Here is a 13,121-nt window from a genome sequence, read left to right as displayed (position 1 = left end):
CCGGACTACCATGTGTCGTCCTTCCCCTTTTTCGCGCAGACGAATGGGTAAATCCACTCGTCCCACTGGGTGGACTCCTCCTCCTCCAAACCCTACTAAAGGGTGGGAGGCCGGATGTATGCAATCAGTCTGATATTTTAGTTTCGACAGACATTTGCTACTGATGAGATCTGAGGAGCTTCCGGTATCTATGAGGATTCGGCCAACTCTCTGGTTGGCCACTTTACATTCAATAACGATAGGGTCGTCATGTGGCCCTCTTACCCCTCCTAGATCTTCTTCAGTGATGACAATCTCAGGAAATGAATATTTGGACGGCCGTTCTTGGTGAACGGAATTTACATCTAACCGCCTGATATTGTCTTTGTTGCCCCTAATAGTGGGGCCGCCTCCTGAGAAGCCGCCTGCAATGGTGTAGACGACTGCATCATCTGTATCGGAGCTGTCGGCCTGTTGATTCTTTTTGGCCGACTGCTTTTTTGAGGAAGTGTTCCCCGTAGATTTCGTGACATAAGTGTCAAGATCACCTTGCTCAGCCAGGCGGTCCAGATACCGCATGAGACTGATGCATTCATTGGTGTGATGACCAACATCTTCATGATAAGCACAGAATTTATCTTGGTTCCGGTTGTTTGCAGAACCCTTCATGGGGACCGGCTTCTCAATTGAGATCCGTCCCTTGATTTCCTTTAGGATAAACTGGCTATCCTTGTTAAACGCATACTTTGGGGAGTATGGTTTGAATTCTTTTTTCTTTTTCTGGGCCGGCTGTTTAGAGGAATCAGCCGCTCAGACCTTTTTTTCTTTTCTCGTCTTTGTTTGACGACTGTTTCTGTCGTCCTTCTCTTTTGTCGAACCTTTTCCCGTCCGACTGTTTTACCGTACAAAGATCAGTCGCCTGTATATAGGCTTCCGCTTCAATCAAGGCCTCTTGAAGAGTCGCCACCCTCTTTCGGACCAAATCAAATTTGAAGGTCGACCCGTCTTTGAGACCTCTGAAAAAGTCAGTATAGGCTACTTCATCCGGTAACCCTTGAATCTGTATTCTCATCAGGTTAAACCGCCTGATGTAAGAACGAAGCCCCTCCTTCTCGCCCTGCTGAATTGTTCCTAAATCAAGGGTCGTCTTCTTCGCAGGGATGTTCATGGCGAAGTTGGAGGTGAATAAGTAAGCAAGCGTCCTGAAGCTATTTACACAACCAGTCGGCAGGTTGCCGAACCATTGTTGTGCGATTCCTTTGAGAGTCGCTGGGAAACACTTGCACCAAGTGGGATCATCCAACCCTTGAAGGTACATCAGGTTGGTGAAGGACATAAGATGGTCTTCTGGGTTAGTAGTGCCGTCATAGGCGCCTACTAATACATTTTTCACTTTGGCCGGCTGAGCGGCTTCAGTAATTTCCTTGGAGAAGGCCGACGGCTGTTCACCAAGTCTAAGCAACCGTAGCTGCCAGTCCATAGGTTGGACGTTTTTTGCTGCATGTCCACCAAACGGAGGTGGCTGTAAAAAATACTGTTTTTGCGGCACAAACGGTAAGTTTGGTACCGCCTGGTCGCTATGAAAGCCAGACTGACGGGAGGTGCCGCCTGACTAACTCTCATGATACGACTGCGTATGCCTCATTGAGGTATTTCGCAGACTGTCTTGGAAGTTTGAAGTAGAGGCCGACTCTGACAATCGGTCACTCTTCTTCTGCTCTAGCAGTAGCCGAGCGTCTGTGTATGATTTCCTCGACCCGTCCGCCTGAATATGACGAACAGGTTTCCTATTTCCTGGAGTAGGAAAACGGTATTTTGTGAAATCAAGGGCAGTCGGCTCCCGCTTCCTTGATTTAGGATGAGGAGTCGCCTCTCGCCCTTGAACTGGCTTCCTCTTCAGTGAAGTGGAAGGTTTCTTAGCCGACTGCTCCTTGTCCAGAGCAGGCGGCTTCTTGTTGATCAACTCTTGAATTTCTCCCTTGAAGTCCCTCATGAAGGTCATGAGTTCGTTCCTTGTGATGGGAGCAGACCCATCAGTCGGCTGCTGCCGAACAAGCGGTGCGCCTGCTGGCTCGCTTCCTGTATGAAGATGTTCCCGTTCCCTCCTTTCGGTATGACGGGTACGTCGGGCCCTTAGGGTCCCGTCTGAAGCTGTGTGAGCTTCAACTTCAAATTCACTCTCAGTATCGTGGTCCGACTGAACTTGAGGGTCGTCTAGGGGACGCCTCTCTTCAGGAGTCGGTACAGACTTGGATGCCATCTCAGAAGTACTCTCCCCACAGACGGCGCCAAATGTTTCGGGGTTTTCTGATGTCCTGCGGGAGAGTTACAATTCCGAGACTGGAATCGGACGCCTGTACCTGCAAAACAACGGAGACTCTTGGTGGTGGGAGCTCCGCCTCCAACGGTCAAGTTAGTACTTGATTAAGGAGTAATTAATGCGGAAATTAAAGTGATTGGGTCTCTCTAGATGAGAGTGTTTAATGTAGGTAATCTGCTTTGTTAGCGTGATCAACCTGTTATCTCTGTAATCCCCCCTTAATGAGGATTAAGGGAGGTATTTATAACCTTGGGAAACGTGCCAATCCTAGGTTTAGGTTAACCTAGGGCTGATTGGGCTTCCCTCCGAAGTTGGGCCTGGGTGGCCGGTTTCTCCATTAGGCATGGAGTATGCCACGTGTCATGACATAATAGGTCCAAGGTGGACGAATAAGCGCGTGCCACGTGGCAAGCCTGACAGTTCCAACTGGGGGACACTTGGCAGGACCTGATTGGCCCACGTGGCGCATTCCGATTGGTGGGAGCAAAATCCCCTAATCATTTGCCCCTCACAGGTGGCACGTGACTGGTCACGTGTTACCTGTGACAGGTGACGCACTGTAACAGGCGACGGCCTGCTACAGGTGTCACTCGGCGAAAGGCCGAGAGATTCTCCCGCCCAAATTTTGAATTCTCAAGGCTTTTCGATACCGGTTCTCCAAATCTCCAAAATTTCTCAAAAACCGTGGATATTAGAGTTTAATTTTGGAATTTTTTGACCTTTTTTCACCCGGAAATAAAAATTGTCGAAATTTTTACCATGTTTCCTAACACCCTCCGTGAGTCCAAATGGGTGGGTGGAACCGTCCAAATTTGCCTTTAAACGACCAATTTACCGGTTTACAACTTGCACCGATTTCAATAATTTATGCCTACTACGAACATTTATGACAACATATAATGATTATATATGGTTCCAAACGACAATATATTGCCTCGAGATGTATTTCCTAAAATATAAAGACTTTTCTACACCGATCCCCGACACCTCCAAAATTTCTCAAAAAGCGTGGATATATCTTTTAATTTTGAAAAATTTTGACATTTTTTCGCCTGGAAATTAAAATTGCCGAAATGTTTACTATGGTCTCTAATACCCTCCGGGAGTCCAATTGGGTGAGTGGAACCATCCAATTTGCTTTCAAACGGCCAATTTACCGGTTTACAACTTGCACGGATTTCAATAACTCAAGCTTACTACGAACATTTATGACAACATATAATGATTATATATGGTTCCAAACGACATTATATGACCCTGAGATGTATTTTGTAAAATATCAGACTTTTCTACACCGGCCCCCAAAACCTCCAAAATTTCTCAAAAAGCGTGGATATTAGCCTTTAATTTTGAAAATTTTCGACTTTTTTTTCGCCCAGAAATAAAAGTTGACGAAATGTTTACCATGGTCTCTTATTCCCTCCGGGAGTCCAATTGGGTGGGTGGAACCATCCAATTTGCCTTTAAACGACTACTTTACCCATTTACAACTTGCACCGATTTCATTAATTCAAGCCTACCAAGAACATTTATGACAACAAATAATGATCATATATGGTTCCAAACGAAATTTTATGACCCCGAGATGTATCCCATAGAATTTCAAGACTTTTTGACACTGGGCTCCAAAACCTTCAAAATTTCTCAAAAAACGTGGATATTAGCCTTCAATTTTGGAAATTTTTGACTTTTTTTCGGCCGGAAATATAAATTGCCGGAATGTTTACCATGGTCCCTTATATCATTCGAGAGTCCAATTAGGTGTGTGGAACCATCCTATTTTCTTTTAAACGGTTAATTTATCGGTTTACAACTTGCACCGATTTACCGGTTTACAAATGCCAATTTAATTAACTTGCACCGAACCCGACTTGAACCGAAATTGACCTAAGCCCGTTTTAATCCGTCAAAACCCAAATTTAACCTGACTTTTTACTAACCTGACCTGATTTCAACCCGACTCGTTCCTAACTCGACCCGAATTTAACCCAACCTATTACAAACCCGACCTGAAATCAACTTGACTTGTTATTGACCTGACCCAAATTCAACCCGACTTATTATTGTCCCTACCCGAATTTTACTAGACCTATTACTTACCCGACCCAAAAATTCTACCCGATCTGTTACTAGCCCGACTCGAAATTAACACGACTTGTTATTGACCGACCTAAATTCAACCCAAATTGTTCCTGACCCGATTTTTAAATTACCTTAAATGAAATTTAGACCACCTCATTATTGTTGATTAAAGAATTTTTTCTAGGGAGACCAAGTATATGCTTGTTTTATGGTCAAAGGAGATAATTATCTAGGGAGACCAGCAAAAAAAAAAGGAGTATCATCAAAGCATTTTGTCTAGGGAGACCAGCAAAAAAAAGGAGTATCATCCTCAAATTTAATTGTTAAATATAGTATATGCTTGTTGTATGGTCAAAGGAGATAATTATCTTCCTAAATTATAAATTATAGTTCCCTAATATATTGCCATATATATTATAGTCAAAGAAAATAATTAGCTTGATAAAAATGATAATTATCTATTTATAGTTAGTTGAACCCAAATATGACTTGACTTGGAAATGACCCGACCTGATTTTAACCTGCAAATTATTGACTTGAACATAACTCGACTTGAATCCGAGAATGATCTGACTTGGAAATGACCCAACCTGATTATAACCCGCAAATTGTTGACTTGAATCGAACCCGACTTGAAAATGACCCGACCTTATTATAATCGGCAAATTATTGACTTGAATCGAACCCGACTCAAACCCGAAAATGACCCAACTTGATGCTAACCCGCAAATTATTGACTTGAACCGAACTTGACTCGAACCTGAGAATTACCCTAACCCGTTTTTAACCCGTGAAAACCCGAATTAAACCCGACCTATTGTTCACCCGACCCGAATGTAACCCGACCTGTTATTAACTCGACCTAAACCCGACCCAAACCTGATAAGAAGTATGACCCGACGTGACCCGACTCAAGCATGACCCAACTCAAACCCGACCCGCATAGGGTATGGAATTAATCCGAATTGACCCGACCTATTCTTACCCGACCTAAACCCAACCCATTTACCCGAATTGACAGCTCTAGCTATATATGGTTTTCTTTCTTTCTCTTTTTTTTTCATTGGGAGAATTAGAGAAGGATGTTGTTGGGTTACTGATGCAGGTTCAGGCGTTCGCTAGGACGACTTAGGATATAGGTGCTCGTGCAGCTGCTCACATGTTTAGCATGATCAGTTTCGCTTTAGGTAGAGTCGTAAGGGGGTGGGGGTCAGATTGTATTTTGTCACCCCACTAATTTCTTATAAATCAATTGACTTTGTACGGTTTTGTTATTCTTCTAAAATAATAATACGGAGTACCGTTACAATAAAATTAAAATCAAGTAACTAAAAGGAATAACCTAATCCATCAGTTTCACTTTTTCTATACCATGATTGATTTTGAAAGTGATAACATACGTATCTTTATACCCCTGTGTTATAATGTTAATGTATCTATATATTTGACAATGGGGCTAACAAATAGGGACGAAGGGAGTAATAACTAACACAGAGAAAGTATCTTTATACCCCTATGTTATAATGTTAATGTATCCATATTTATTTACTCAACTTGTGTTGTATATACTAAAGTATTTTATACGAAAGATGAACTTATTTTTGTCTACGGAGAGTCCTTTGTTTTAAATTTAAGGTAATATAGAGCGATGTGATAAAGAAATTACGGCAGAAATTCATTGTCCAAAAAACCGTGTGAGAAGGATGTTTAAATAATAAGGCGTCGCTAATAAGATGAGGATTAATACGTCAGTCTAGCTTCATCTTGCGTGTATATATGATAATCGCAATTTATTTAATAAAACAAAGGAAGTTTAATTAGCAGCTTTCTTTAATTGTGTCTTGTACAAGTGGTATTAACGTTAGTTGACCTTTCATTAGAAAAGATATGATAAGCTAATCACTCAAACAAATTTCTCAAATCCAAAATATATAGATCGATCCATTATTAGAATGGTGTCCCTCAAATATATGAAGCTATTAATATTTGGGTTACTACTTATATTCATGGCATCTAGTAATTATACTTAATCTCTTCCTTAAATATTTCGTTTACCTCTTCTCTTTACTTTGTTAAGCTTCTTAAATATTTTGTCATTTAATTTGCTCATGAAGCAAATAAATGGTGTATGAATTCTTACTATTTGACAAAAGGCTAAAGTTTATAATACACACATGATGATTTGGTAACCATGCATAGAGTTAAAATTCTGTTGATCTGAGAAACCTGAGATGATATTATTGCAGGGTATTTATTTTACTTTTTTCTTTCTTCTTAGAGCAAAAATATAGAGAGACTTTGCTCTCATTTTCTTTAAAAATTATTTAATTAACGTGGGTTATATATAATAATACACCCTAACTTATTAATGCAAACTTCATAAAATATTAGGAGTTGACCAAAAATTATAACATAAAATATGTTTATATCATTGTCTAACCATTATAACTTTATAAGTAGAGAAGTGAATTTTCTCAAACGAACCATACAAATTGCATATTAAATTACAGTGTAATAAGAAAGTGATTGATTATGAGAACGGTGTGTCCAAAGAATCTGAAGCCACTAATATTTGTGTTACTGCTTGTTATCATGGCATCTAGTAATGAAACTTCATCCCTTGATTAATTAATGTAACTTTAATTTTATATCTAATGATGATGGTAGTGTTAATTAAGTAATATAACTAGTCTTCTGGCCTGTGCAATGCACGACTTGTTCATAGAAAATTACATTGAGATATGAGTGAGGAAATACCAATAAATAATTATGAGTGTAATATGTAACTGAAAATATAATTACAGAAATAAAAATTTTGGGACTTTAATTTGAAATGAGACTTAATAGAAAGAAAAGGGGGGGGGGGGACTAAAATCAAAGAGAAAAAAATAAAAAAGTTGAATTAAAGAGGGAAGATGAAGATGACGTGTTTAATGAAAGAGTTTAGAAAAATTGTATAATTAAAATAAAAAAGGTAAAATGACATGTGGCACGTTGGGTTGAGGAAGAAGTTAGGGAAGTGTAATAGAATGATGACATATGTCTCTTTTGGTTTGCTTTTTTAAATACTAAGTATAGATAAATGTTGAAACCTGAGATAATAATGCAAGGTTTTTATTCTATTTTTTGTTTTTTTTTCTTATAAAGCATATAGAAAGACTTTCCTCCTAATTTCTTTTAAAATTATTGAATAACGTGGGTTATTTATTATACTCCTTAATCCAAGCTTCATTAAATATTAAGAATAATTGGAGTTGACCTTAAAATATGGTAATAACACACAAATATGACATTGTATAGACATTATAAATAGAGAAGTGAATGAAAAACCAATCATACAAATTGCTTAAGCCTTCATTCCAAGCAAAATTAAGCTAATTACAGAAAGTAACTAGTAAGTGGTAGGTTATCAAAATGGTGTGCCCAAAAAATCTGAAGCCACTAATATTTGTGTTACTGCTTGTTATCATGGCATCTAGTAATACACTTTATCCCTTCATTAATTTTATTGTTATTTCTAATGATAATTGTAGTGATATTGATCAAGTTAATATAATGTTGTATTCTCAAAATATAAAAGTATAAAAAATATAATGTTGTAAATTTCAATTTTTGCAGATTTAGCATCAGGGCAGTGGTGCACCTTGAGAGGTTATCCATGCGGTCTGAATTTAGATCCATGTTGCGACGGACTATTTTGTAGTGCAGCAATAGTCGGTACTTGTTGTGAAAATGGTCATTGGTGGACGATTGTCTATAACTGCGATAAGTGATGAGCGTTTCTAAGGATTTAATCTATCGATTGGATGGATGGATGGATGGATGGATGAAATTGTAGTATCGATGTCTTGTTTTTCTTTCTTACTATTGGGTGTTGTATCATTGTCATTCATCAAACACGTACGTTATGTGTGTCTATGTTAGCAGTGTTACTAGACGATTTCCCTTCTTTTGCAATGAATTTAGCTACAGCATCGCTGTTCTAGCTGATTTGTACTGATACTCCGTATTAGTTATATGCACTACTTATTTCTGTCTTGTTTGTCGTTGATGTTGAGAATGATGTTGATAATGTTTTATACTACAAACAAGCCTTCTAATTTGAAATGTATGTGAAACAATTAAGGGAAACTCGAGTATTGGGAGAATAATCAACAACTAGGAGTATCGATCAACTATGGATGATGGCTAATGAATGCTGAATTACAAGAAATTGAATCTAATGAATGTGTCCTCAAACTCTCACCTAAAAATGTGGATGTGTTTGAGCATAAACAACGGGTATACATGTGAATACTGTGTACAATTGCTACAATAGAGTAAACAATCAAACAATAATAAAAATAAAAAATAAGAAATAAAAAATAAGAAAAACGAAAAAGAAAACCAAAGATTAAATAACTTTTCCTGAGTAATTATTATCCAGGGTTCCGGATCACTTTTGAGTATTTTCATTCAAAGAATTTTGTATAACAAAAATTTTACAAGAAAGAATTTTTCATAACAAAAAATTTACATCAGTGATCCAAAATCGAACTTTGCATGGATAACTTTGTGTATATGGATCTACCCATAACATACCTTTCAAAGTGTCAATGACTCTTGCATTTCTTTCGTTTAGTCGTTCATCAAAATATCCATGACCAAATCATTCCAGGAGTCAATTGGCCCTGGCAAACACCAATGCAAGCAATCATATTGAACCTTGGCATTTTTATCCTTTGCAAAAGGATGAGACTGCCTGTACGGCCCAGGATGCCCATCAGGCCTCAATAGAGAGAGTCGGGTTGTGTCAAAAAGCTTTAAGGAGACATCTTTCTCTGATGCAACTCCAACGGCCTTGTCAAATTCCTGCAACTCCACCTCATAAAGTATCCTATCTATATCAGTTATGTTCACCTCACCCTCTTTGAATGGCACTTTTCGATTACAAGTCCCACCATTATGCCATTCTCCATTCTCAAAGTGATTCGGGGTGATTGTTCTCAAGAAAACTTGTGCTTTATGACTTGAATTCATCACAAAGTTTAGAACCAGCTCGAGTGCCTTGCGATAAGCATGGTCAAACCCGAGTTCTGTCAAGTTTCTCCCATGGCAGTAATGGCATCCTTGAATTGTGTTATTTTCAAAATAGATTGCAGTCTTCAAAAACCATTTTCCACCTGCAATTATCACATAATCAAAGTTATTGTATCTGCTTGTCCATTTCTCATCTAACTTGTCAAGATGAAGCTGAGTCTCAGATGTTGAAACTCCATCATTGTCTTCAAAAATCTCGGCTTTGACAAGGTATGGGGACCATATAACCGTGACTGTGAAATTGTACAAGGGAAAAACCCATGTCTTTGATTTGTATTCCTCATCATGATAGATCTCCTTAGCTTGATCAACCTGCAGAACAAGGCTATAATCAAATCACCACATCATAGTTTGAAAAAACCATAATTTTTGGAATACATGCATTTCATCCAGGAAGTCATTGTCCAACCAGCAGAAGAAACTTTCATCATCTGCTTTGTAAGATAGGAATTTGAGGTAATTTTGTTAGATTACTAGTTTTTGAAGGGACAGATTAACCTTGTACATGACTTTGCAACAAACACAATACACAGCAACTGCACCGACAAATAAACCTACAAATTCTTTTCACAAGACCCACCAAAATCATCATGAATGTTCAAGGATAATTAAGTAGGACCCTATCTTGCATATTAAGACAAGAGAAAGGTAGTAATAATAGATTAATAGCACTAGAGATTTCTATGATCCAATGGGAGATGCTAATAATAACACACAACAGATTTCGCGATTATAACCACTAAACTAGCTATCATTCCATTATAAATGCCCCACCGATACAATGACCCCAGTGCCCAAGTTCAAAGTACTCTATGGGCAGCACAAGTTAGCTCATCGGCCAACCAGGGATTTCGATGAAGAGCAAGAGCAGAGGACCATAGAGAATGAATATTTCACGTAAAGAAAAAGCGTGTGCAACATTAAAAGTATTCCTGCACACCAAAACATCTAAATATTCTATCCCATTTTTGTGTCTACAATGATTGTCACTCATTTTTATTGTTTAAGAACCCACCTTAAACAATAAAAATGAGGTGTTTTACTCTTGACTACTTTAAAGTTTAACACATTACTTAGAATTGCCAACTACGATCAGCACAAAGAATTTACCCTCACTCTGAAATCATTTCTATATCATGACAACTCAAAAGAGAGGCCCTCTATGATGGTCATTGTTTATGGAATGCCAAAAAGGAAAGTGTAACGCCTTAAGCACAATATAGTGAGGTCATGAAGGTAATTATGTCATTCTTAGCTTGTTTTCAAGATTGAGGAAAAGAAAAATGGCAAGTATCTTCACCACCCAACATATCATATTGATCTAAGCAATAACTCCAAAGTTTACTCATTCCTACAGTTTGAACTTCTGCATAAAAAGAGACACATCCTACTAACAACTAATCCTTCAATTGTTACAACATATAAATAAAGTTCTATCAAAGATCAATTGATGAATCAAGGGAACATTTAACACATGATACATCCACATTTAAGGCAAGATCATATACCTGAGACAGGGTACAAAGAAAGGATTGCACATGATTGCGAGAAATGGAATCGCCAATGAAAGCCCAATACTTGTTGCTCATCAAATCAAGAAACTTCTCAGGGTTGAACTTATCCAACTTGCAATCCAAGGGACTCCACCTCCAATAGAGGTAGTCCGAATCGGGCCGGCCATTAGTCATACAATTCTGAGGGAGCTCAATGAAAGGGCAGCTATTATTATTGTATACAGGACCAGATGGATTTGGGATCCATTCACCTTTAAACAAATCACATTTCGATTTTGCTTCATCTTCAATTAAATTGGTTGAATTGGATGTGAGAGAGCCTACAAATGGTTGAGCAAACCACAATATAAGCTTAGAACTAATGCAATTACAATGAACTCATTTTTAAAAAATATATGATCATATTATGTAGCTAAACATCATATTAAATTCATTTCATCTACTAGAAACTTGTTTTTGTTGTTTATTAGTACTTAATCATAGTTTCATACTAGTCACTAAATAAAATTCTTTACTCGAAAACTCTTGCTTTATGAGTGATCTTTGCCAAACCCATCACTTAAAACTATATTTTAAAAATAAAATAAAAAATAAAAAAAAATCAGGAATTTATAGAAGCAAAGAACAGCAGACACCTTTAAATTAATTTCCACAATTTAGGGTTAATAAAATTACTCATATTTTACTCACTCATAGAACTGAAATAAAATGTAATTTAAAGTTTGATTTTTTTTTTTGGTTCAAAGGAACAACAGAAACTTAAAGTTTGATTGAGCAAAGTTTATATCAAGCTCAATCAAATTCCCCAAACTTCCAAAAAAAAAAAAAAAAAAAAAAAAAAAAAAAAAAAAAAACAGGGAAAAAATATGTAGAATCATGAAATCAGAATTTCTCACAGAAATCATAAAAGATGCATGATTATATAGCAGCAAAATATACTACAGAAGAAAATAATTATCAAATGAAAAAATGCAGAAGAAATTAAAAAGATAAAATAAAAATGGTACCTTTATCAAAAGTAAGAAGATCAGTTACAGGGGAAGAAGTCTTGATTTCCAAAACTGGGGAAGAAAAATCAATGGAATAAGAAGAAAAGAAGCGAATTGTCAAACCAAACAAGAGAAACAAAATCAAAAGTTTAATAAGAAATGAATTTTGTTTGTAAAATGAAATTGGTTTCAATGGGTTTGAATCCCAATTCATCTCTTTTTCTTTCTGGTTTATTCCTCTGTTGTCTTGTTTTTCCTAGGGAATGGAATTCTCAAGAATTGGGGTTTTGGTTTTTTTTTTTTTAATTTATTATTATTTTGATTTTAATTTTTGGGTTTAAATTTTTCTGAGTTTGATGGGTATATTTCAGTGGAGTATTTACTACTACAACCTCCAAACAAACCTTGCATGGTGGGATCTAAATATCATTATTCATGAATGAAAAAATAATTATATAATTAAATAAAGTGGTGGATTTTCCACCTATAAATCTTTAATAAAGAAAAGGTGATGTTTTATTTTTTATTGAGGAAAAAGGAGATTGTGGATGTGTATATCTTAGTACCTTACTAGTATAGAGTATTTTAAGGATCAATGACATTGAAGTGAGGAATGAAGAGATGTTTGTAGTTTGGTTTGGAAGTGTAATTGTGTTGTGTATACTCTTTATTAACATATGTCGGCCAGATCGCCGAGGTGGTAATTAAAATGGCCATAATGGTCATAATAATGATTTTTAGGTACATATAGGCGTGTCCATGAATAACTTAGTTTATGTGTAGTATTTTTTTTTTTTTTTAAAAATGACATAAAAAATAATTAAAGTCTAAACATTTTAACTTTAACGGGATAACTTATACCGAGTATAAAGAATGGAATATAAAAAATAAATTTGTTGCACCACAACAAATATTATATATCAGGTTCACATGAGATTTGGTGAATAACCCTTTTCTAACATGATAACAATTAGTGTATATACATTATTACATTACTAACATGACAATCGAATTTTTGATAGAGAAATATTACCCTTTTTCTTGAATTAAGTTTTTGAACCATCCGGAAAAACATTTGTGTTTGTGGATATGATGAATGAAACAAACAGGTAACCTACAACATTAAACTGTAACAAGGAAAAATTCAGAATTGCTGGT

General features: G+C 36.8%; 1 protein-coding gene and 1 long non-coding RNA gene across 2 annotated transcripts; one reads left to right on the top strand and one right to left on the bottom strand.

Annotated features, from left to right (window-relative positions):
- The first annotated feature begins 7,704 nt into the window (after positions 1-7,704).
- Positions 7,705-8,430, top strand: LOC110714240. The gene is made up of 2 exons (XR_002510111.1): positions 7,705-7,859; positions 8,000-8,430. It is a non-coding gene; the product is annotated as an uncharacterized LOC110714240 (long non-coding RNA).
- Positions 8,431-8,756: 326 nt separating this feature from the next.
- Positions 8,757-12,866, bottom strand: LOC110714239 (protein trichome birefringence-like 25). The gene is made up of 3 exons (XM_021892734.1): positions 11,982-12,866; positions 10,969-11,294; positions 8,757-9,772 (listed from the first exon to the last, which is right to left on the bottom strand). The coding sequence occupies exons 1-3, from the start codon at positions 12,175-12,177 to the stop codon at positions 8,999-9,001; spliced, it is 1,296 nt and encodes a 431-aa protein (XP_021748426.1). The 5' UTR covers positions 12,178-12,866; the 3' UTR covers positions 8,757-8,998.
- Between the last annotated feature and the right edge of the window lie 255 nt (positions 12,867-13,121).

This window comes from Chenopodium quinoa, unplaced genomic scaffold (assembly GCF_001683475.1).
Source record: "Chenopodium quinoa cultivar QQ74 unplaced genomic scaffold, ASM168347v1, whole genome shotgun sequence".
NCBI classification, from domain to species: Eukaryota; Viridiplantae; Streptophyta; class Magnoliopsida; order Caryophyllales; family Amaranthaceae; genus Chenopodium; species Chenopodium quinoa.
Note: the sequence above shows the minus strand (reverse complement) of the source record. Positions and strands in the feature narration are given on the sequence as shown.